Source organism: Fistularia commersonii, chromosome 8, assembly GCF_037954325.1.
Source record: "Fistularia commersonii isolate RoL2024-O1a breed Wild chromosome 8, RoL_Fcom_v1.0, whole genome shotgun sequence".
NCBI classification, from domain to species: Eukaryota; Metazoa; Chordata; class Actinopteri; order Syngnathiformes; family Fistulariidae; genus Fistularia; species Fistularia commersonii.
Genome location: NC_141291.1, coordinates 9079019 through 9104560, shown reverse-complemented (window position 1 = coordinate 9104560; position 25542 = coordinate 9079019). Strand labels below are relative to the sequence as shown.

General features: G+C 42.6%; 2 protein-coding genes across 14 annotated transcripts in view; one reads left to right on the top strand and one right to left on the bottom strand.

The window, feature by feature from the left end:
• Positions 1-18888, bottom strand: part of myom1b (myomesin 1b) — a 29511-nt gene extending 10623 nt beyond the window's left edge. For 2 of the 13 annotated variants that reach the window (XM_086151010.1, XM_086151014.1), the window contains exons 1-29: positions 18739-18883; positions 18224-18432; positions 16487-16621; positions 16217-16391; positions 14476-14633; positions 14190-14282; positions 13610-13698; positions 13411-13452; positions 11537-11698; positions 11280-11441; positions 8193-8334; positions 7594-7793; positions 7320-7373; positions 7086-7210; positions 6784-6967; positions 6505-6679; positions 6133-6254; positions 4342-4359; positions 2616-2812; positions 2406-2532; positions 1966-2150; positions 1776-1890; positions 1543-1699; positions 1357-1463; positions 1229-1273; positions 1012-1148; positions 788-932; positions 209-268; positions 49-116 (exon numbers count right to left, since the gene is read on the bottom strand). In XM_086151010.1, coding sequence (XP_086007136.1) covers positions 49-116; positions 209-268; positions 788-932; positions 1012-1148; positions 1229-1273; positions 1357-1463; positions 1543-1699; positions 1776-1890; positions 1966-2150; positions 2406-2532; positions 2616-2812; positions 4342-4359; positions 6133-6254; positions 6505-6679; positions 6784-6967; positions 7086-7210; positions 7320-7373; positions 7594-7793; positions 8193-8334; positions 11280-11441; positions 11537-11698; positions 13411-13452; positions 13610-13698; positions 14190-14282; positions 14476-14633; positions 16217-16391; positions 16487-16621; positions 18224-18366 — 3522 coding nt within the window. In that variant the 5' untranslated portion in view covers positions 18367-18432; positions 18739-18883. Of the gene's footprint in view, positions 1-48; positions 117-208; positions 269-787; positions 933-1011; positions 1149-1228; positions 1274-1356; positions 1464-1542; positions 1700-1775; positions 1891-1965; positions 2151-2405; positions 2533-2615; positions 2813-4341; positions 4360-6132; positions 6255-6504; positions 6680-6783; positions 6968-7085; positions 7211-7319; positions 7374-7593; positions 7794-8192; positions 8335-11279; positions 11442-11536; positions 11699-13410; positions 13453-13609; positions 13699-14189; positions 14336-14475; positions 14634-16216; positions 16392-16486; positions 16622-18223; positions 18433-18738 lie in introns of those variants that run through there. The other 11 variants (XM_086151011.1, XM_086151016.1, XM_086151020.1 and 8 more) reach the window with 9 other exon arrangements.
• Positions 18889-22518: 3630 nt separating this feature from the next.
• myl12.1 (myosin, light chain 12, genome duplicate 1) lies at positions 22519-25130 on the top strand. The gene is made up of 4 exons (XM_086151007.1): positions 22519-22651; positions 24007-24206; positions 24301-24462; positions 24573-25130. The coding sequence occupies exons 2-4, from the start codon at positions 24023-24025 to the stop codon at positions 24743-24745; spliced, it is 519 nt and encodes a 172-aa protein (XP_086007133.1). The 5' UTR covers positions 22519-22651; positions 24007-24022; the 3' UTR covers positions 24746-25130.
• Positions 25131-25542: the final 412 nt, after the last annotated feature.

Here is a 25542-nt window from a genome sequence, read left to right as displayed (position 1 = left end):
CATGCCAAAAAACAAACAAAAAAAAACCAAAACAAAGGTTGGGCTCACCTTACACTTAAGCACAACACAGCACTCTGGTGTCACCTCATAGCCCAAATATTCAATGAAGTGGGGACCTGATGGAGATGTGGCTGTTAGGAACTGAGACACATCCTGAAAAATGAACATTCAATGTAAAATCTGAACACCCTGTGAAGAAATGCAATACCTTGTTTTCTGAACCATTCTTTCCTCTGGAACTCTGATTCCTTCTGCAGGTTTTTAAACACTGCCAAAAAAAAAAAAAAAAAAAAGAGGAGTGACGATGAACTTTACTCGTATCACGTTTGATATCAATACACCTGAAAACATGTGAGGATAATGTTAATGTAATGCTGACTAGCTTTCAGATTAATGGATCATTCATTCAGTCATTCATTTTTTACACCTCTTATCCTGCACAAAGGGTGACCGGGGTCCTGGAGACATGCAACCATCTGCTGTCAATCATACATCATAAAGAGACATATAGCCATTCAACCTTTCAGTCAAAAGTCTGGACAATTCAGGGTCTCCAATGAACCTCCTGCATGTTTTTGGACCATGGAAGGAAACAGGAGAACCTGGAGGAACCCCATGCAGAACATAGAGACTCCACACAGCAAGGCCCCCTTGTAGGAAGCCAACCAGAGACCCATTATTGGATCATTGGAAGGTTTATTCCCAATAAGGGTATTTTATATTGGATTTAATTACCCTAAATGATAGATGCATCAAATTAAATCAATATATCTTTGAGAAGAAATACCATCCCCAATGAGGACCAAGCTGGATTGGTTTGTTGCTTTCCCATCCTGAAGTTGGAAGGTGAAGGTGCCTTCATCAGATGCGGTCAGAGACTCCATAACCATCTCTATCACACCGGTGTTGTTGTCAAAGCTCATCTTGTATTTCTTCAAAATAAAAGCAGAAATGAAATTTACAAAAAAACCCAATCAAACCTGGGTTTCATTTCTTGTGTTGTTCACTAACCTCCCCTTGAGAGAGAACGTTGTCATTGAAGACATAGTCAATTTTGCCGTTGGAGGTCATTTTCTCCGCCTGCAGCCAAAAACGAACTCTGCCCTTCTCCAGTAGCTCCACCGCCAAGTCAGACTTTAGGGGAATAACTGATGTACAGCAAAGAGAGAGCGAGCGTCAAGTCCTGGATTTGACGGATTTGATCTCGACTCGCCGCTGATATACTTACTGGGGAATTTGTGATCGTGGCTTATTACCAGGAGCTTCTTCAGTTCTGTGAAAGAGAGGTTTTCAAAGTAGAATCTTATCCTGGAAACAAGTTTTCATTTTAATCCTTCGTGTTGGGATTTTTTTTACCTTCTTCAGAGAGCGTGTAGCTTGAGGAAGCGCCATCGGTGTGTGTGACAAAGCAAGAGTATATCCCAATGTCCTCTTCCCCGGGAGAGTTGAAAACGACCTTTGACCTGCAGGGGAGAACATTGTTTTGAGGTAACTGGTTAAAGATACAGAGAGTCAGCAAGGAGAATTCTACTGGAATCGTACTTGTTCCCCTTTGTCTCCATAGTCACGCGAGATGAATCTGGAATCTCCTCGTAATTCTTAGACCACACGAATTTGGAGTCAGGGGTAAGATCGGCGCACTCGAAGTTGAGGGAGATGACCCCGTCATCATCCACGTCCACGACAATCTCCTTGGTGCCTCGAAAACAAACAAAAAAAAAAAGGTATTGCAATGAAGTTTGATCTGAACTCCTCTCATTTCTTCTCCCTCCTACCAGGTTTGGTCAGCGCCTGGACCGGCTCTGTGACATCTGAGCTTTTTCCAACGCCGGCCTGATTCTGAGCGCGCACACGGAACACGAACGTCTGCCCCTCCTTCAGGTTCTTAATCTGCATCGCGGCAGAAATCCTTCATTACAAGTGCTGTCATCGCGTTTGGAAACGTCGAGCGCAAACGTCGCTGACCTTGAAGAACGTGTTCTCGGTCGCCATGGTGTTGACCCCTCGCCATGATTCCGTCGGCGCATCCGCCTCCTTCATGTCAACGTAGAACCCGTTGACAGGATCCCGGCCCTGGTACACCGGTGTTTTCCACAGCAGCACCACGGAGTCACTGCGCACTTCTCTGATCTGGAGATCGTGAGGAGGCCCTGGGGTGCAGAGCAGGTGTCCAGAAATTTTGCAGAAATGAATGAGCCTCAAATTAGATGATTGGGAAAATAATCCATTGGTCGCATTGATTTCATTTATCATTCAACCCAGAATGGAAATATATTTTTGGCACTTTTTGCCAAGACTGGCAATTGTGGCTACACGTTATTTCCTCCACACATCACACGGCCATCGAGTTTCATTCACACGGATTAATTTGTTGATGCACACATTCAGCTTTTTGAAAATCTTACCGGGAACCGCAATCGTCCACTCCTCGCACAGGAAGGTGTCGCTCGGCAGGGATGGGATGCCAACCCCTGCCATATTGGCTGCTCGCACCTGGAACTGGTACTTCTTGTTTTCCCTCAGGTCAGACACCTGGAGAGCAAAGAAGAAGAAGATGACGATTCGTAGAAAGCGCGATGGACTTGCATTGAGGACCACATCGGATATGAGCTCACCCGGTAGGCCCTCTCCGTGACAGCTCTAATGTTGGCCTCATGCCACTTTCCGGGCACTCCGTCAATGACCTCGCGGTAATCTACAAAGTATCCGGTGATATCGGCGCCGCCGATGAATGTTGGCTGCTTCCAGGCCAGCACCATAGAGTCGCGCACGCACTCCAAGACGCTGATACCATAGGGTGGAGCGGGGGAGGCTGATGGGGGACAAAATGTAAATGACCACCATGTATCTCAGCAGGGAAACCTGCAATGTGATGAGGTGCTACAACGAAGAGTCGCCAATTCCCAATAATCCGATTTGATTAGCACATTTTTAAAAAAAATTTAAATGTGTTTGGTTCTAGAGGAACCAGAAAGTGGCAGCAACATGCACCTGCAATGGCGACTACATTTAACTTCAGTGTAAGTACTTTTGCAAAGTATTATATGCTGTATTCGAATTAAACCTTTAACAACAAGTTGCCAATTTTACAATTTTACATTAACTAGGTCAATGTGTTTTCAAACAGACTCATCATTTCCTCGCGGATTGAGCCGGGGTTAGCTACCACCTATTTCTCCAGTCCACTAAGGTAGGCTAATGACAAAATCATTTCTGAGATTTGGTGGACAGGCACACTTTGAGATTTCTCGAGAAAAAAAAAACAGGGGGCGTGCAGCACGGTGATCATAAAACGGGGTGTTGTTTACAAAACCTGAGAATGTGACACCCTCTGATATTTGGACTGAGGAGCAGGTCCAAGATGGAAATGTTAGAAGTGCACAGTCTACTACAAAAAGGTCAAAGGTCATCTCCTCCCTGTTCCAGCACTCGGAATCAAATAAACGGGCTAGTTCAGTGTTCACTGCGGGCCAGGTTAACAGATTATAATATATGTCCCCGCCATGCTTCCTCCAAAATAATATGTTGAAACATACTGGTTTGAGAATTTGGTCATGAAAATCTTTGAACACAAGCGACTTTCACGCTTGGACATTGTGCTCTGGTGTCGAGTGGACGACCTCCCCCAAGATCCTGTGAGTCTACTTGTTAAAGGCCAGTGTGCACCAAGAGTGGACCGACACCACACCTTGAGTGAGGAGGTTGTGTTGAGCCGAGGGCGCATCTACGCGTGTCAAGTTAAATCCCAGTTAGGAGGTGATTCAGTGTCTTACCTGAGACCGCATTTCCAGTATGGTTGAGCCTTGCGGGACATGTACATTAATTTTACCATGTTTCTTTATATTACATGTTGACCGGTTTAAGGAGTTTAAGGGGATAATGTGGTAGGTGGTGTTTCATTTCTTTTTTTTTTTAAATGGTGCTCACCTGTGGACTCTCTCCCGAGCCTCGCTGTCTCCTGTTTAGTAGAAGCATCTACAGAGAGCTCGCATGCTTGCCTGACCTCAGGCTCATCGGCTGCCTCTGCAACCTGAACCGCGGCACAGGCCGGATCTATGTTTGCATTTGGGACTATGTCAGTAAGTGAATCGGTCTCTGAGACGAGGTCTTTTGCCAGGTTAAGGGCACAGGATACACTGCCTCTCTTGCCCCCTTTGTTTTTACTGTCTGCGAGGCCAGAGCTAGTGTTCCTGGCCCCCTCCTCTCTGACTTCAGTGTCAGTCTGAGCTTGTTGCAAAGTGTCAGGGGAGGACTGGACAGTTTCATGCTTGTCCGTCCAGTGTGGCCTGTGCACGGTTAGTTGGCCCAAGTTACCCCCCGGACCCGTCTCCGGCAACACACCGTGAGGGATGCCGCCCCCTATAGGAGTTAGCAGAGAAAGGCAAAAGAGCTTTTTAAAAGAGGCAAAACATAAAAGCGACGCACACTAATCTCAGTCAGACATCATCTAGACATAAAAAATAAAAATAAAGCAGATGAAAATTTGCATTTTAAGTATTCATTTAAAAATACCTTCAGGTAAACCGTGTGGAAATGAAGACAAATGGCCGACATCCAAGTGAGGGCGCAAGCATATGAGCTGATTGAAAACATGCAGGCTTTTAGAATCAGTGAGTTTATGTGAGCAGGCTTTGTTCCAACCCTTTATTTTTAAAATGAATTTACACATTAAAAAAACACTGTGATGAAGTATTTACACCAGTGTATGTTTATCTCCAGAACTTGGGTTTGAATTGCATCTGTGCAAATATAAATTGTCTTATCTGCATGAATATATATATATATATATATATATATGTATATATACTGTATATCCAGTGTCTCCATCACGCCTTAGAAATTTGAATGTAAAATATGTAAGATACCTTTAGGTTTTCCAAGACTGCCCAATAAGACATTGGTACTTTTACCACTTCTGTTCAGTATAAGTTCAGGGTTTGGCACAAAGCCGGCCAGAGGAAGGTGCAAACTTTGCAATGAGTTTTTTTTAATGACTTGTAGGAAGAACATGCTGCTGAGCAGAAAGAGCGTATTTAGCAGACTTTAGTGTGGCACCAGTCTGTGTTTATAGTACGTGAGCATTGTAAAACAGATAAGCTGCATTGCTTATTTACGTTTGTGTAAGCGTTTTGTAACTGAGGATATTTTACATCATAAATCTGCACTAAATAAATATATTTTAGATTTTTTTCTCTAAATCTGATGTAATTCCATGAATAAACCCACAATTCATTGTGCTTAAAATTAGTCCCCCGTAATAGATATTCCTATCCACGATCCTGGATTGTCAATCAATATCACTGATTATTGGGAAAAAATACACTGATTATTGGAAATCCACCATAATCTGGTCACCTGTGTTTTAGTGAGACATTGATTTTTTTTTCAAAGATTGATTTTGTCCTAATTTTAAATTGAGCATCTGGATTTAAATCTGTTTAACATTTTTGAGAGAACAATAATGATGTTGTTATTTCGAATGCAGACTATTTTTTCTCACAACATTGTCAATCACTCTTGACGCTATGGCTCTCAAGGCTTTGCTGAGAATCCATGGAACCCTTCAGAAGGCCCAATGTAAAGACATTTTGAACAGGACAATACCACAGCGCTGTTAGTTGCCGGGAGAGGTTAAGGAACCGCAGGGTACCAGTGAGATGGGGAGAGGCCTATTGGAGGAGGTACCTTGAACACCATGTGGGGTTGCCGACACATCTTGTGCCCGGAAGTGGTGAGAGAAATGGAGGGGAGGGTGGTGGTGGTGGTGTGTGATACTGGCCTGGTTTGCAACAACCACTGAATTGGATCACGCTGACCCAAATTAGAGGAAGTGTACAAGTCCTGACCCTGAATCGGGCTGTGCAGGGGGGAGGAAGGAGTTGTGGGGGTTGAGGTGGCTGAACGGAGTGGTGGGTAGGTGGAGCATACAACAGTACAGAACAATGTGACAGGGTGGCAGAGGGGAACCATGATGTAGAAAAGGTGGAGGTGCAGATGCTGGCAATATAAACAACTGAAGGTTTATAGCAGTATAGAAATTTCTAGGCAAAATAAAACTCAAATCTACTTCTCTTACACAGCCGTCAGTCGTTTGATTATGTGCTTTGTGTCAGAAATCAATAGTTTCCTCACCAATCGCGGCCTTCACTTCCACGGGCTCTGATTCTGGGGAGAACTGGCTAAGTCCAGCAGCATTTACAGCTCTCACCCTGAACACATACTTCTCTCCTGTGACCAAACCATGGCAGATGAACCTAAAAGTAGGGAGTGAAACTATTACATTGCATTCATAATATTTTCAACATACTGCATCCATTTTCTGTCCTATACACGGCATTGCAGGAAGTTAGAAACCAGCCTTAAGAGATTCAACGAAGGAGGACTGCTTGTTGATCTCTTTATCCTTCAAAGGTACTGCCAGTCTGGACTCAGCAGTTATGCTAACCACATATTTTTGGTCCTTACGAGGAACAAAACAAGCACAGAGCCACAAAATCACATTACCTACTGCCCTTTACAGGTTTATTATTGCAGGGCTCCCAGACATTGCTGCCAACAATGGTGCCTTCAATGTAGTAACCAACCAGCTCTTTGGCACCGTGGGATCCTTCCCAAGACACAACGACTGATGTGTCCGTGTTCCTAGTTGGGACAACTTTGCTTGGAGCGGGTGGAGTGTCTGTGGGCGAGAGAATTTGACATCTCTGTGGTTATAGATTCTTTGGATTCTTGCGAGTTCTGGTAATGCAAGTATACAATATTTTCTAAAGTGCAGCTTCTTACCAAGCTTGTCACCAACTGTGATGGCTTCAGTGGGGTCCGAAGGCTCGCCGACACCTGCGGCATTGCAGCAGCGAACGCGGAAGGAGTAGGACTTCCCCTCGGCGAGATCAAACAGTGCAAAGCGAGGAGATTTGACCGGGATTTCTGTGTTCACGCGTTGCCAGCTGTCTGTACCGGAGACACACTGGCAAAAAAAGACGTGAGAGAAAACATCATCTAAGAGGCATCTTTAATTCAGACGCTAAAATGTTTTTGCTCATCAAAGGTCCGTGGAGAATTGTGATGTCAACAAGTCGTCATACCTTCTCCACATAGTACATGACCCCTTCAAGTCCTTTCTCTCCAGGCGGCTTCCAGCTCAGCACCACATAGTTCTTGGTTGATTCTGTGACTTGCAGCTCCAGAGGTCTGCCAGGAACGACACCCTCTGGTGGCCAAAAGACCAAAATTCATTTGTGACACGAAAGCAAAATATTAAAACGTGACCATGGCGCTCTTTGAGGCATAAGTTGTGAAACTTTGTGAGAAGTTTCTACCTGCAGGCTCCTCCTCTGTGACAATAATTTGGCCAGTCCAGGGAGCAGAGGTGCCTGAAGACAAGAGAAAGGTCAGTTATCGGAGATTTCTCACATTATTATCTAAAAAGTTGAAAAAACAAAACACATTGTGCCCGAGCTTATCCAAATCTGAGCGTCTTCATTGTAGTCCATTTACTGCGTCTAGTAGCCATATGTCAACAATGTTTCCTACAGACATGATTTAACCAATCCCTTGTTTATACGGTGTGGCGGCAAATGAGAGCCGCAGTACCTCTTATACGCGCACGGTCAGCCGGGTCCATGGCAGCTACTGGCTCAGACACTCTGGACGGGCGGCTCATGCCGCTCTTGTTGACTGCTCGCACGCGGAAGGTGTAGGACCGCCCTTCGACCAGGCCGGTGACGGGGAAACGGGCAAACTTAACCGGGATGTCATTGCACTGGATCCAGCGGTTGGTTCCAACTTCACATCTGCATCCATATTCCAACGAAACTGACTTTTATTTAGTCATTGTGAAGTGAAATATTAACGGTCATGAGTTTTTCAAGGCAGTTGAAATGCTTGTTTGTCATCCGATACATCCCAATGTGTTGCCATGTATTAGTAACAATACATAAGATTTTAATGGTAAATATGAACTGTAAATCAAGAGCTTGATTTTCAAATTGGTGGTTGTATCTAATATTGCTATCAGATCGTGAACTATTTTCATAATTACAATTTCCTTACACCAAAGTAAGTAATCAATGCAAATTACGTTTTCATTGGGCCCCTTATATTTTCATGAACTTGTTAAAATCAGCTGACACTAAAACATGGTAAATTCGTGCAAAAGCTGAAGGCAGCAGATGTTGAATGTAATGTCAGACCTGTCCACGAAGTATCCCAGGATTGTGTCTCCGCCATCGACAGCTGGCTGCTTCCACGTCACGATGATGTAGTCTTTATTGGCGTCCAGGCAGCAGACATCCAGAGGGGCCCCCGGAGCCCCCTCCACCTCGGCGTCAGCATCTGACACAGCAACATGAAGCATTAGCTGGCCAACCGCTTGCCTCCTTCCTGTCTGCTTCATTCTAAACAGTTTTTATGTCATTTTATGGCATATTTACTTATAAAGATTCATTTAGTAGCTAGTTATTTACCAAATGAGCTGCGCCCCATCATGAACGACAGAACTTGATTGCAGAAATATAAGTGATCCCGAAGCTAAACACATTTGCAATTTGTCAATCATAATAATTCAATGTCATATTATATGTCAGTATTATAATTTTATGAGTATATAATACCAGCTATATTTAAATAGGTATAATCCCGTAAATATAATACTATTTTACTAATTAGATATAGATGAAATGTGTAAGATATGTAAATAGTTGAATGTGTCTCTTTATTATTTGTGTGATGAAAAGTGCTGTATGAATATCATTATTATTTATTGATTGATTGATTGATTGATTGATCTGTATCATCATTATTATTATTGATTATATCAGGGGTCCCCAATCCCTGGTCCCCGGTCCCAAATGATCCGGGGACAGGTACCAGTCCCCAAAGACAATCTGTCTTGGTGCAAATTATTGTTTTTTTATTAGACCTTCCAGATCTCATTTTGAAAATCGGCATCGCCTTTCTGCCGCGCTTAAAAGTGTCACGCCATTTCACACAACATCTACCACAAGCTAGCCCTAGACAAAACTTAGCCAAAAACAAAAGTTGTTGGAGAGCTTTTTCAGACAGAAACAAGCAAAGGATAAGCATCGCAGACTGCCAGCAAAAAGAAAGCAGCATTTAAGTTACGGGCTCATCGCAACAGGTGATACACAAGCTCTGCACTCGCTGTGCATTACTTGCATGAATGGGTAGCTAATGATGTTATGAAACCCTCAAAACGTTTTCTTTATTTATTTTGTTATCTATTTATTATCCTTATTCTAGTGCAAAATTATTGTAACTCCCTGATATAAAGTGTAATCATTGTCTTCTTAAAATCTTCTATTTGGTCTTCCTCTAGACCTCCTGCCTGGCAGCTCCTCAAGTACCTAAAATCCTCCAACTTCTTGACCACCACTCCCTGTAGCCTCACCATTTCACCGGGGTTCCTCTCATTCACACACATGTACTCTGTCTTGGAGCAGCTAACCGTCATTCCACTCTTTCCAGCACATACCTCCACCTTTCTAGATTTTCCTCAGCCTTTTCTCTGCTCTCACTACAGATCACAATGTCATCTGCAAACATCATGGTCCATGGAGATTCTTGTCTAACCTCATCCGTCAGCCTGTCCAACCCCACTGCAAACAAGAAGGGGCTTAGAGCTGATCCCTGATGGAGTCCCACCTCCATCTTGGACTTCTCTGTTACTCCTACAGCACACCTCACCACTGTCTCACAACTAGCATACATGTCCTGCACCAGTCTAACATACTTCTCTGCTACTCCAGAATTCAACATACAATACCTCTCTTGGCACCCTATCATATGCTTTTTCTAGGTCTACAAAAACGCAATGCAGCTCCCTCTGGCCTCCTCTGTACTTCTGTATTAGTCTTCTCAAAGCAAACACTGCATCTGTGGTACTCTTTGCATCTGTAGTACTCTTGTAAAGTGTAATCGCTGTATTCAGATTAAATACAGTGAACTGGCATAAGTTTTTATTATTTGAACTCCCATTCCTCTAACCAATCTACGGAAACATTTTCATGCATAAAACTGGTCCCTTGTACAAAAAAGGTTGAGGACCACCGGATTATATGATTATATTACAGTTTTTAAATGTCATTAAGGTCCTCTTTGGCCCCTAATGATAAGTAAATACAGCACTGTAATTTCATTACTGGCCTCTTTGGCCCCGCTGCACGTAAGCTGGAGGTAATCGCTCAAGCATAGATAAATATTGTGGAATAATATGTTGTCAGACTTCAAGGGGGGAAGACCTACAAGGAAACCATGCTTCGCATTGTTTGTCCATCAAGAAAATCCATAAGGTGGGCTTTTGTGCCAGACCTCATTCCACAGTTGAGCTGGCTGAAAATAGCGCGGCCTCAGCCGGGCTCACACAGTCTTTTGTCACGGAGACACTGACGCCGCGCTGTTATCTCTACCGGGTAACCCTGAGTTGGTAATGGAAGAACAACAAGGTCAGCTTTCCAGAATGGCCATTCCCACCGTGTTTCCACCAGAGGAGTGAGTGCCGTCCCGGAAAGAATGTCTCGGCAGCCGGCAAAGATAAGCTCCGCTGATTGCTTTTTTTAAACAACAGCCCGTGAGGTGCCTCTTGTGGGTTTTTTATTAGAACGATCCTATTTTAAACCACTAACTCATATTCAAACGCTTGAACTACAGTAGTGAATGTTAGGCACCAGAGGACATTGTGGTGTGTCTTTAACCTTTTGATTTAGTGACACATCAGCGAGTGGAAACATCTGCGGGTGCTCGTCTTACATCTAGGTAATAACGTTTACAAACTATAGTGCAATTTGACCGCACTGTGAAATAACAGCATATTTTTGTTGTGTTTACATATTTTTAGTTTTAGTTTATATACAATAAACTGCTCAAGTACAGGATATAATATTTTTCAGTTTTTTTTTTTTTGTTTTTTTTTTTTTAATGAATATATACGTTCATGATAATCTTACTTTAAGCATGGCTTTAGGGGGTCGGACTCCACCAAAAGTCATGTGATCTTTAATCGCCATCTCTGCTTTACTGGGTTTCTGAGCCTGATTTTCAAGCACGGGAAACGATCCATGTTTGAACCTGTGCAACAAAATCCATACTCTTTGCGTCTCGGTTGTTTCTTGATTACTGACAGATTTAACGTGAGGATACTGTGACATCTTAGTCAATGTAAAAACCAACTAATAATCAATGTGTGACACCTAAAGTATCAATTCAAGCGTTTTGAAGGGTTTGAAGGGCCTCCTTGAAATATCCATCGAGGTCGCATTCACCTCTGACGAAGACGTAGGCAGAGTAGGTCTCGTATCCGGACTTAGTGGTGACGCGCAGGGTGTAGAGCCCCTCGTCCTCCTTGTTCAGGTGTGTGAGAGTCAGCGTGGCCCTGTCACCGCTCCAGTGCATGTGTGTCCACTTGGTTGGAGCCAGAAGAACATCTAGAACAAGAAGAGAGCGGATCGCATTTAGATTAACATGGATTTCCAGATGAGAGGAGTGATTTAATCCAGTTATCAAGGAAAGGTGTACTCGCCATCTCTGTACCACTGGATTTCCGGCTGGTAGCGGTGAAGGGCCGGGTAGATGATGACCGTGCATCCCAAGCTCATCGTCTCTCCCTCTCGCCCGAACGACACACCGAACTGGTCCACGATGTGTGTCTTAAAGTTGATGCCGTACTCCGAAACGGGGCCGACTGCAGGCAGGGTTACATTATTGCCATGTTTTGTTTTTTTTTAGAGTGGTGAAATGAGTTCAAATAAAATAACTTGTCTAAAAAAAAAATACTGTAGACGTAGAAATTGTATAATTCCAGTCAAATTGTGTGGAAAAGAAATAAAAACATGACATGAATGCTTAACTTGATCTAACATGGCAGGAGATGGATTAGATGTTTGCATTAACAATGAATAAAGTGACACTAAATCTATTTTATAGTGCAGTCATGAATTATAGTCATGCAGCAATCACAACTAACCTACTTGATTGGCCATGAACCAGAAGGCGTGATTTGTTGTGGTTTTAATAATTCAACATAAAGTATCAATATAACCTTGTGCTTGAATTTTTTTTTATTTATTCATTCATCATCTGTACCATTTATCCTGCAGTCCGGCAACTAGGGTCTATCCCAGCTGTCACTGTGCAAGAGGCAGGGGAGGAATTCCTATATTATTATTACTATATTTAATTGCCTCCACAAATTATATTTGAAATGTCTCTGAAAACCTCCATGTCTTGAAACTCTTTGGTCCTGCAGTCTGAATCACACGGAATAGTACCCTTCAGAAGAAGCGTAGCATCAGGTGAATATTGTCTAATGGCACAAGCGGGAGGTGATGAAATTTACAGTTAGAATATGGTGAATTCTACATCCCTGAACAGACAACTGTGGGCATGCAGAGACACTCGGTGGATGTGAGTCAACCACATTCTACGACCCTGTTACCTTTAGTAACAGCTGCGGCATTGGCGCAGACGCATCGGGAGAACAAAAAAAAATTGTTAATGCAGAGCCCCGTCATCCACGAGGATTTGATATCAACAAACCCAACAAAAATATCAATATATCTCCAGCAAAATGCAAAGATCCAATAAGAAGCCTGAAAGATCAACTTGGACTTCAAATTCTGTAATCCTAATATTTCTAGCTTCATGTCAAAGTTGTTACTCATCTCAGAGGGTTCAGTGGGGAGTTTGCGGTACATTCCTGCTGGGGTCGGGGTTGGACACTGGTCAAAGATGGAAGGGTTTGGTATGTTTATTAGTTTTTGTACAGCATTGGGTTGAATGGTGCTGCTATGTTAGCGTGTTGTGTGTGTGTGTGTGTCACTTGGGGGACAAAAGTATGGATTGGGGGTAAAGTCACCTTAGTTGGAATATGGCGAATGTTTCGATTGTGCGATTGTGCGGGCCTGGCTTGGGTTGTTGATCTCTCCAGGTGGGTTCACATGTTGCAGATGTATCTGATGTGTGCGTGTTGATCTCAGCATGTGCTGTATGCAGGTGAAAGGTTGTGTCGAAGCGCCCTTTTTCTGCTCCATGACGGTTGAAGATGGGCTCTTTGTCTCTCAAACACCCGCCCTTGCTGGACAGAAGGTGGACATTATAATCGCCTGTTCGGACTCCAACTCGGGTGAGTTCCCCGATTTCTTACCCGTGTTCCCTAAATGACTCACTCGCTAACACAACGAACGCTCGCAACTTAGACTGGCAACCCAATGGCGACCCTAGCAGGAATATACCAGACACTCTCCACAATCTGTGTGCACTTTAAGGAGCCTCTTGGAACGTCTTCACATCCAGTTATCAGATAGATGCCTAGCTAATAGATACGGTGGGTGGGTTTATTTTATTTCACACAGTGAATTTAGTAACAAATCATGAGCCAGATTAGCCGAAACTTACGTCGAGGTGACGGCAGGGACTCGTCAACTTCACCTTTGAACCCTGAAGCATAACAGAGTCAAGTTTGAGTAACGTGACAGGTGTTACATTTCATATAAAGGGGCGTGGCTGAGTTATTATGATAGCTTAATTGTAAGTCAGAAATATTATGAAAGAAAGTAATAGGATGGCTGTTTTTTTTTTTTCAATGATAACCTACTCTTCACAACAACTGAGGCGAATGCAGACAGCTCCCCCTGGGAGTTCATGGCAGAAGCGTGGTACTGCGCCGTGTCGTCGAAATCGCATCTAAAAGATGGAGAACGTGGAGGGATCATGCTGTGCGTTAAGGATTTGCTTGTCCAGTCATCCCCCCTCCCGTCGCCAAGATAAAACCCCAGTCCTCTCAGCCATGTAAATAATACCATCCATGTGAGCCACGACCGTCAGGCATTCGTTAACTCTGCGCCAGGAATACCCTCGCAGTAAATAGACACCGCCGGTGATGTCATTTGCACAAGGTGTTCTTTTGCAGAAAACAAAATGCAGGCTTTGGTATGTAAGTATTACAACATAAATGTATTTGTTAATGTTTATGGCTTTGGGTCTTGGCTGAAACGCCCGTGGCCTTTTAGGCATTTCTTGAAGTTCTTGAAGTTCTCAAAGACTCTTTAAGAATATAAGATTTAGCGTCTCTTCTGTCTAAATAAAATGTATGTATAATCTTCAAAACGCATAAATACGACATAAGATGAAATTAAAAGCCATAAATGACAGACCTTTGCAGAGGCAACACCCACCTGTTGATCTCCAGCGAGTGCACGCTGTATTTGCTCTCCAATTTATACTTGCCAGGGTTGGCAAGGGGGTCAATGGCCACATTGTTTTTGTACCTTTTGTGCGGACGTAAAGAACACGAGGAGAGACCAACACAAAAAAGACAGAACTTGAAAAGAGTCGACAAGAGGGGGAGAATTCATAAACCAGGGGTAGAGCAATGGAATCCACAGGAATAGGCATGATGTCGAAGAGACAGACATGAAGGTTGATCATGCTTATGTGTGTGTGTGTGTGTGTGAGACCTACCAGACGACCCGCGGGTCTGGCCAGCCGCTGACGGTGCAGTGCAGCCGCACACACTGCTTCTCCCATACAGTGTGGGAGCGAGGTTTAATCACAAACTCTGGGGCGTGCATCAGGCTGTCTCTGTTCATTCGCTGAAAGTGCTCCTCGTGTTCATAGATCTACCAGCGGAGTAAGCTTTTGTCAGAAAACGACCTCTTACTGTCACACAAAGCCATGAAAACACACCTCCCGCTATCTCGAAGGTGATGCAGAGTGCATGCTCCATCAGAAAAAAAAAACACACACACACACACAAGAGACTGAAGATACACAAAGTGCAAATGGAGGATGCTTCCCAGTCAGCCGCGTGCTTTTGGTGAGGGTGAATGTTGTCTGTTATATCCTATGATTAGCCGCGGGTTTTGTGGCTGCTTCAAGTTGTGCATCCAGAATCTCAACACATAATATAAAAGACACCCCGGGGACGAGGCCGCCTTGTGTCCGAAGGAACCGGATCGCCTGAGGAATTTATCACCCTGTAGTAAGGCTATCTGGCAGTGAGGACAGATGAATACACAGAGGCTGGGGTCACTGTGCTTTTAATGATGCTCCGTGAATGACTGCGTAATGCCTCGCATAATTACCCGAGGAAACACATACTCCGGCTCCCTTGTGTGCAGAGTGGCAACAACTCTCACTTAGGCACAAATGCTCTGCATTCCTTGGGACTGCTTCACTTCCTTATACAAATGTCGGTGCAATATCGAATTTTTGCTTTTGTTCATGTATCGACTTTTACTACCAATTCTGAGAAAAAGCAAAAATGTGCTGGACTCTAAAGGCTGGTAGGGAAGAGGTAAGGTTAATAGATTGCCTCTGTAAACGCCCAGCCTTACCAACAGCACATATTACGGTAACTTGACGCGAGAATGCGAGAGGATGGTTGGATGTCGCCATATGTGGCTCTGTGATGGAGCGGTCCAGGGTGAACCCTGCCTCTCGCCCAATGACAGCAGGGATAGCCTCCAGTCCTGAGAGCAGGATGAGCAGTATTGAAAACTAATGAATGGAAAAAAAAGTTCTGAAATCGAATATTTATTCACATGTGCCCAGATAGAAATATCAATGTGTCCGAGCAGGGGTTTGTGTTTCAACAGACTCTAAGGTGGGTGGAGATGTGACCTTTGTTTGGAGATGGGGGTGCACACGACGTTTGGGATTCCCTGTAGCGAGACGGCCCCTGAGAACGTTTTTCACTGGCATTTGTTACGACACGCGGTTGCAACGTCTGTCATTTAGAATTTCCTTCACCCACAAAACATTCGTCCGCATGTCGGAGAATAGCCTGTCTTTGTCTTGGGTATGTAGTTTGTATCGGTTTGAACACTTTTTGATAATGTTGATCTGGATTCTTATCATTTTTTCTTTTACAATGTTATGATATGTTTATTCTATACTTTATTTTTATCTTATAGCTGCTGTTAAAATAACCAGTATCGAATTTAACCAGGTTGACAAACATGTAGCGCAGTATCTTATATGCCAAAACATTGTTCATATTCATAATAACGTCTACACTATCATTATTTCTTAGCATTACTTATCTAAACGCACTGCAGACAGCAAAGTAAGACTTTCACTGTACAGGGAAACACGTTTCCACACCGTACATATGACAAAAAAAATTTGAATTTCGAACCTTTGAATCATTTTCTCATCAGTTATTCTCAGTGTATTTTCACGACAGATATCCCCTACTGACCCTTTTGTTGAGGCAGATGCGTTCAGCAGACTCACGCGTGGCCTCCCTCCTGGAGACCTGCTGTGACCTTTCCATCTCCAAGCCACTGGTGAACAGATCCCTGCGGGCAACGTACGTGGAGGTGTCCCTGACCCTCGACTCCATGGTATTGGAAAATCCCAAAGCGGACTCTTGACTAAGAGCCGGCAGAGCAGAGACGGACGTTCAGAGGGAAGCAGAGCATGGAAGCTGAAGCAGATACGGCAAGGACGACCCTGAGGATGTCCATACCTGCCCCCGTAGATAGGCACTACGTAGCCTATGATTTGGTTCTCTTTATCCACAGCCAAGTAAGTAGGTTTGGCTCTCTTTGCCGACGGGCTCAGCCTGCTCTTGTCCAGTCCGGTGTACGAGGACACTTCGAATCTGGCACATACGGAGCACAGTCAGCCGCTCTTGCGACCAAATGATGCAACTTCAACAACATGTGGGGATGGATTCGGTGCTCAGGGGTGGATAAGTCAAATGGTTTAGTGGGAAATGAGTATAAAACGTTTTTTAGTTTTGGTATCCGAGCACGGACCAAGAGACCTTGAAAGAGGAGAGAAAAATCTATTCTGACAAAAACAACCCTGAATATACGCCATACAAACCCGTGTGATACTTGCGGGTTACAGTGCGGTGCCCAAAATCAGCTAAAACAGTTCCACAATGGCATCTTATCAAAATATTCCATCTTTAATCGAGGGAGAGCAGGAAAACGTTTTCTTCTCACACATGTGAAATCCCCACAAAGATGTCCTGGTGAGGGTTTTTCAATGAGTCTGTGTGTGTGTGTGTGTGTGTGTGTGTGTGTGTGTGTGTGTGTGTGTGTGTGTGTGTGTGTGTGTGTGTGCGTGTGTGCATGTGATATAACTATAGGGCCCTGATACGGAGGTGATTACCAGACATTTGACAGGTCAGTCGCCCCAATTCTTCCTCTATCTATCTGGTTCACCATTCCTTTTCTCTGACCACTTATTCCCCTGAGGGTTTTCACCATGTGACCGATAAAACATCTTCTTTCATAACATCCACAATAACAGCCATCACCCTTCATTTCCTTTCTTTTCCATCTCCACACCACAACATGGGCCGGTGTTTGGCATGCTGAATACCAGCCGCTGGGTGTAAAGTCAAAAATCAGTTGGTGTTAGTTGAACCTAAGCCTCCTGACCTGTTCTCACTCCTCACACAAGTGTATTTAAAGATGGCCAGTGTGCTTTAAAAGACAGGATCCCGTGAGGCCGGGTGTTTTGTTTTCCCCCGCGCATTAGTATGGAGGAGCCTTGAGCGACTGACTATTGCCGACATTTACCGTCCAACCCAAACGCATGTTGTTCGGGATACTGAATATTCACTGCTAGGAATGTGATGGAAAATAAAAATAGAAAGTGTCGCTCTCCTTGCAAACAGGATATGCGTGGGTCAAGGTCAATTTCAGTCCGTCCCGTGCCTCGACTTGCCACTTATATAATAGCCGGTGTCATAAATAGAGCGAATACTGGATGAGAAAGACCGGGATCTCTTAGAAATGCAGAGGCGGGCGTGTTAAAGGGAAGAGAGTGTTAGCTTTGACCTGTGCAGGCGGGGTTTCTCTCAGCCGACATGCACGGAGATCAGGGATCATCATGCAGGGTTAAAAGTTTGTTTTTTTAACTTGTAAAGAACAACAATCCTCAGGTGTGTGTGTGTGTGTGTGTGTGTGTGAGGGTTGATCAGGGTGAGAGTTAACTTGGTTGAAGATGATAGTTACTTGGCGAAGACTGGCAATAAGGCAGCAGAGCAGGAAAGGGGATCCTCAAAGCTGTGACAGGGAAAGTGATCCAACAAGGGGCGATGGAGGTGAACTTGATCATTTGGGGCGGGCGGAGGGTGGTGGTGGTGGGGGGATGGATGGTGTTAAGGGGGCAGTAAGGCTTCCCTGTGGCAAAAACGGTGGATTGGTGAATTCCGTCCTCTTTTCCTTAGTTCGTTCCTCCTTCTTACCCCCTGCTCCCTCTGGTGCTGGAGCTGCGGCTGCCAGCAGTGAACCTGCTGCTGGACTGGTACTGGCTTGCTCTGGACTCTGCCTCCCTGCTGCGGCAGCCACGGGCATAGTGGTGATGCTTTTGGTAGTACGATCCAGACATGTCGCAGGCCTCTCCTCTCAAGAGCCCTGAGTGGCAAAGGTCCTTCTTGTCTATCTGTTTGTCTCCCTGATAGGTTAGTGTCCAAGAGCAAGTGGAAGGACTATTATAATAATATAGGTTTGAAAAAGAAAAAGGATAAATACATAAACATTGCTCTCTTTTGCACTGATAGATCGGCCATGCCTGTTTGATTTAGCATGTAAGAGAGACTATTTTAGCTAAAGTCTTAAGAACATTTTTGAAGAAAATTTCAGGAAACCATTGCAGCATCAGCTAATGCAATTCGTACTCAGGCAATCAGGCAACTTTCTGAGCATGCTGACAGAACAACGATCTGACCCCTCACATCTTTGCGGAGGAGTTTCCACTTACCCCTGACCAAAAGCCTGAAAGTGCAAGAAACGAAGGAAAGCCGATGGTTTAATTCCTCAGTCAAAGCCTGATCTCCAACCACAAACCTCCAGGTGGGTGCGTGCAGGGCTGCAGTCTATGCAACAAAAATAATATTGGCCATCGCCAGAGTGTCCAGGCAGCAGTCACAGCCTTTTATGGTGAGGGTGGAGATAAATATAGCCAAGAGGAGAGTGGGGACAGTCGTCTCCCAGTGGTGCGACACATGTATGGATGCACAGTTCGGCCAATGAGCATCCACGACTGATAAGCAGGTAAAGACAAGGCATTTCATTGTTTGTTTGCATCGTTTAGGACTCCGATCTCGATGGCTTTGCGTGAATCCATTTATTCATAAAAGACTTAAAATCTTCATTTTTTTTTAAACGTACACCTGTGTTTACTTTCAATAAAAACTCTAATGTTCAACTCTTTAGAACTTTTAGTAATACAGAGATATTTTTTTTTGACCTTTTCATCTGACAGCCTTAGTCTTGATTGAATATGTTTTCTCTATTTGTAAGTCAAACCCTTACATTTGAAACTACAATGTGCCATTTCAAGTTGGCACCCCGTGCCTTAGCTTTAGACTCGCTTTCGGCTGCAACCGCTTCCAACATTGTATGCGCTATTATTATTATGCTATTGTTGTATGCTACTTCATACATACAACAAATGCCAGTTACCCACTGCCTCATTGTCACTCTCGCTTTCTGTCACTCTCCCGTTCGGGGAAGCACAAAAATACTTCCTCTTGGCTTTTGATGTCATAAATAGCTAATTAGAAAAAGACATAAATCACACCTTTCCCATTCCATCTCGCTGTCACACATCTTTGTGAAAAATGCACCTCATCATAAACACATGGTTAGGTTCCACGATAAGAATAACTCCTTTTGACGCTCTCATCTATCACTGATACACAGGACAGACCAGAAACACAATGTGTCTTACAAAATTGAGATGAAGTTCAATATATTTTTTTGTGCTAAAACGCTAAAAGTGTTCTTTAGGCGATGACAATGGCATTTAGTGTTGTAGAACGACATTTTGGCCACAAGAGGACAACAGTTACAACCCACTCACTAAATCTGTGCTAAATCGCAGCATGTGGCACCTCAAGTATAAATTAGTAATTACAAAAGAATTCTGTCAGACCAGGTTTGAATAAAAGTACATGTATCCAGTTTTATTTTAAAAAGACAACAACAATACAACACAGAAAAGATTAATAAGGTAACAACTCAGACACCTTTTTTCAGTCTTTTCTTTTGCTCAAATAATATTCATGTTATCATTTTACTTGACAGAATGTATTTTTAAGTGTGAAACTTTCAGTGAGTCTCCACGGCAAAGGGATGCTGGTTTTGCCAGTGTATTGATTTTCTTTTGACGCATATTTTGTTACTTGATGATCCTGCTTCTCCATATTCCTGTACAGAATAAAATGACCAGGTTTAAGAATCAGTGGTTCCACCTGCTGGGCATCTCTACAACAGACACTTCCAACAGCCACCCGTCACTGTTGTTTCATTCCTTTCATCGCTGAACTTCTCAGAATGGTGGCGCGGTGGCAAACATGCCAAATGCTCACAAAAGTGAAATAACACCAATATCGATGGTGACACAGATTTGCACCATTAAGTCATTAGTCGTTATTTTCCCCCTCTACACACACTGATAGCGCTTAATCCCTGTTGTTGTTTGAGTATAGCATACTGATTAGTCGATTTAGCAGAATATCCCCAATATTCAGGTTTTGAATTTGTCATTTATAATTTCTTTTTGCCAGACAGTTTTATTATTTATTGTCAGACTGTTTAATTCCATTCAATACAATCTGTATGTGTCTGTGTGAGTGTGTGTGTGTGACTAAGACAATATTATTGACTTTTTTTTTTAATCCAACCAGTCCATGAAACTGTAATTTGTTTATTGATTTTGTCTCTGTTGCGATGAAAGGGGTGAGTGTTAATGTCTCTCTGAGTTCAGCTATTAACGACATCATAATCTATTATATTGAATTTGACTTTCTGTTTTGTATTACTCCTCATTTTCAGGCAGTATGAACAGTGACTTAAACATTACCAAGCTGTCACATAAGCAATTTGCTTATGTGCATTATTATTCAGTGAACAAAAGGTCAATCCAAAGCTAAAGCACGATCAAGAGTTCAATGTCAGGATAGAATGCTGGATAAATAAAGAATTCAAAGGAAGACCCACAGATGACAAGAAGTTGTTTAGACTCTGGATCTAGATCAGACAGCCTGTATGGAAGTAACCTGAGCTGTATAAACAAAGAAACCCATTCATTCATCACCTGTCACTTTGCCTTAACAGCTGGTCACTTATTGACATTCCACAAAACATTTTCCTCGCTGACCTTCTTGCATCTGTTCCTTGTTCCCCATTGATTCATCAGCAGAATGCTTTTATAGCTCACCTCAATCAAATGGGATACTTTAACTTGGAAATCTATGAATCACCAAATTATATTGACCTTCAATGGTCGGTGGTTAAGACATGCCTTTTAATCCCTTTTGCTTATGCATCTGACATATTTTCCTAAAGAAGCCCTGGATGAAAAAAGGCCAAAACTTGTTTGATCAGACTTGTTGGATGTGAAAATGTTTACATACAAGGATTTCTTTTTATTTATTTATTTTTTTGTCCTTGAGAACCCGGATACGACGATGTAACTTGGTTGGATAACAGTAGACTAGACTGCTCCTGTTCTGGGTGCAAAGGTGGGGTTGAATATCAGACAGTTTTATTACCCAGAGCACAAGGTTTTTGGAGATGCAGCTAATAATGAAACTAAAAACAACAATGCTTTATCGACAATTTTTGAAAATGATAATTTTTATTTATTTATTTTTTTTTTTAATTTTTTTTTTTGTGAAGCGTCTTTGAGTGTCATGAAAAGCGCTATAAAAATCCCATGTATTATTATTATTATTATTATAATTTAATGTTTTATGACTTTTATTTTGAACAATGTCTAGTTTTTTCAAGTGGCCTGAATTGTACACATTATCACAATTGGAAAACTCATTTTTTATTAAAATTGAAAATAAATATATTCCTATATACATATGCAGCTTGGTTTAACCTGTGAGTCATCGTGCCATGAAATTCCTGCATGGTGAAGCTTCCCTTTGCACCAGTGACCAGTGGTACCAACAGCTGTCTGACTCACAAATACGTCAGGAACCAAATGTAGTATGAAATTTTACAACCGCAAAATAAAATCATAAAAGAAGCAAATAATGGGACATTAGAGCAATCCAAATAAAACAAAAACGAGGGCAATGTGCTGTATATTAGAGGACAGCCAATTGTTTTAAGCTCTGAAAATCTTGAACACAGAAATAGGGAGATGTCTATACTTTAATTTCATTAATAAAAAACATAATGATATGAATAGAGATAAAGTTTATATATTATCAACTGTGTTTACCTATTTCTCACCGGGATTCTTTGAATTCTACCTGGCCTTAATTGCACAATGGACGGAGTATTATTTCTTCCCATATAAGGACACATCCATGGACGTCAATGAAGGCACGGGAGTTTCGTGAGAGGGGCGCGCTTACTTGAAACGACCGAATACAATGTTATTCTAACATGAAAAAGACTCCCAGAATGTTTCTATCGAATACTTTCAACAAAATATTAGTGTTAAACGGTGAGATACCGAGTTCTTCAAATTAGAAAAAAATAGATAATTCCTGAGGGCTTCGATAACACCCCCTCTGTTTCAACTTGGTTTGTTCTCTTTTTTTTTTTTTTTGTCGGAGGTACATTATTGTCAGGAAGTGAAGGGCACAGCAGGGCGGTGGTTGAGAAAAAGGTTTTCACGGAGCAAGTTCGCTGTATCTGGCTGTCGTTAGGTAAGTATGCGTTTTGAATGTATTTATTATCTGTTTGTCGCAGGAACGAGTACGATACAACATCGTAGACTAAAGACTACCATTGTGAATATTGAACGCTTTTAACCGGTGACAGCGCCGGAGTGCCATTTTGAATGTTTGGTTCACGTCGTTGACGCAACTGTTAGCCGGCTAGCTAACACCGCGGCTTTATTTTTTTGAACGCGCACACGCAAAACCCGGAGAAAACGAATTGGCTATTCCGATATGCACTTAGTGTCCACTATAAACAAGTTAAGGTGCTTCGAGATCACTTTTGCAATTCACTTTATTTGTTATGGTTTTTTCATTACGAGAAGCACAGCATTACGTACACCATTCATGTCCGATAGCGTTGAGGTGAACTCGAACCAGGCCACAAATTATACTTGCTGTACATAGTTTATTTTGGGCCTCTGGTATCACGAACATTGTGGGAAATCAAAGGCGGATTTCGTGTTTTAGCGTTGTTTCCCCTCCATTTTAAACGTGGAAACCGTTGCTTAAGCGAACGCTACCTTAGTAGAAGTGTCGATTGTGACTATGGTTTCCTGGACATACAAGAAGTGCGTTATGATTCCAGATAGAAATGTTCATTTGATAAATGTTCCATAGTTTTGTAGTTTAACATTTTGAACTTAAAGGTGTGTATGCATATGTAGCTACACTGAAATTGAAATTACGCACTGGGACAAAAAGACCTGTGTAAATTTTAAATTAGTAAACACACCTCATGTCTTTTCCCCCATGTATCAAACCTCACGCCTACAAAAAAAAAAAAAACAGTTGTGTGGAATTTGTCATCACTAAAGCCATTCTTGAATAGGGCCCATTCTGTTCTCACATAACTAAATCTCACAAGTGTGGTCCAATCTCCAGACAGCATCATTCAGAATCCGGTCCAACTGGGTTCTCTTTCTGTACACACCTAAATGGCAAAGACAGGGTTTCCAGTGGAGTTGAGACAAATCTGTTTTTAAACATTGCCTGATAAGGGCATCTGTTCTCACATCAGTACTCTCTTCATCTTAATGAAGCCTGTGAGCAAATCAACCCAGAAAGTGGAGGAACACTTCCATTTATAGCTCACCAAGGGACATCGCTCTTGCATTTAACTGCCGGAGAGTTTAATTTCCTTGCACCAAATTTTCAATGCACATTTAACCTGCTTGGCACTGTTCTACAAAGTCATTCTATCAGTTTATGTGATAGAGGTTTCATTCTTTTGCTAAGACAGTATTTGGAATGTACATATAGGTTTGTTATTCAGTGGATTATTAGACTTAATGTTTTGTCAAAGTTTCCAAGATGTATAATCCTTTCTAATACCTTCACAGGAATAATACACTCAAGATGTCGAGCAAAAGGGCAAAGGGAAAGACCACAAAGAAGCGCCCTCAGCGCGCTACCTCCAATGTCTTCGCTATGTTTGACCAGTCTCAGATTCAGGAGTTCAAGGAGGCTTTCAACATGATTGACCAGAACCGTGATGGGTTTGTGGACAAAGAGGACCTTCATGACATGCTCGCTTCGCTGGGTGTGTAGGACAATGTGTGATGCAGGTTAAGGTCATCTTATTTTTTTTCCACAGTTAGTGCATGTGTGAAGTGTACTGTACTTTTCTCATATAGGGAAAAATCCAACCGATGAATATCTTGAGGCTATGATGAATGAAGCCCCTGGTCCCATTAACTTCACTATGTTCCTCACCATGTTTGGAGAAAAGCTGAATGGCACAGACCCTGAAGACGTGATAAGAAATGCATTTGCCTGCTTTGATGAGGAAGGCACAGGTAACCGACAATTGTGACTTGAAAATGACTGTAAGAAAAAAAAAACGAATTCTGTTAACTCTACACAAGAATGTTGTGACTGATTTCTTCTTTCATTTTTGCTCCTGCAGGTTTCATCCAGGAAGATTACCTCAGGGAGTTGCTGACAACAATGGGTGACCGGTTTACAGATGAGGAAGTAGATGAGCTGTTCAGGGAGGCACCCATCGACAAGAAGAGTAACTTCAACTATGTGGAGTTCACACGCATCCTAAAGCATGGCGCCAAGGATAAAGACGATTGAAAAGCCAAACCGCCATGTTCCTTCCAACCTCTTTTGTCAGCTAGACCAGCCTGCTGCATGTCTCAACTCCAGCTAAACCCAGTTGTAAAGCAGACCAAAGCAATAACTTGTCCATTTTTTTTGTGAGCCTCCAGCATTACCAGATTTCCCATCTCAAACGATAAGAAAAAAAAACAACTGTCATTTGTATGTTTTGTGTGTTGTGTTTTTTTTTCCTATCGTTTAAGAAGTGATTGCATGTTGGAAGCTCTAAGGGATATGGCTTTGCAATTTAATTGGGTTTAACTGAATTTTTACATTTTATAATATAAAATTTTTAAATAAAGCCCTCTATCAAGTTGTATCTTGCTGTGTTTCCCTTGCATAAATGACAATTGAAGTGAAAGTTTCTGGATTTTCTTTCTCCTCTTAGCTGAGGCATAAAAGTGCACAATCTCATTCTTTGGGTTCTTGGCAGGCCTGAACAAGTTCTCCCATCTGTATGCCTTCTCCTCTGTTGATGAATCCTGGCAGCTCTCAAGGTTTAGGGAATTAGGGAAATATGAGTGTCTAAATTGGTCCACTCATAACAGGGAAAACTCAGTATATGTCAGATATATTTACTTTTATAACAAATGAGCAGTGATGTTTGCACATCCACCCAGAGCCCAGAACATATGATTGATTGAAATCTTAAAAAAACAAGTTAACTCAACAATGTAACCAACAATTGCCGTGGTCAGTACCTTTGTAAACCAGTCCAAAATTGGTCTATTTAATGTAAGCCAACTTTAAATACCTAAGGTGGCTTATCCACT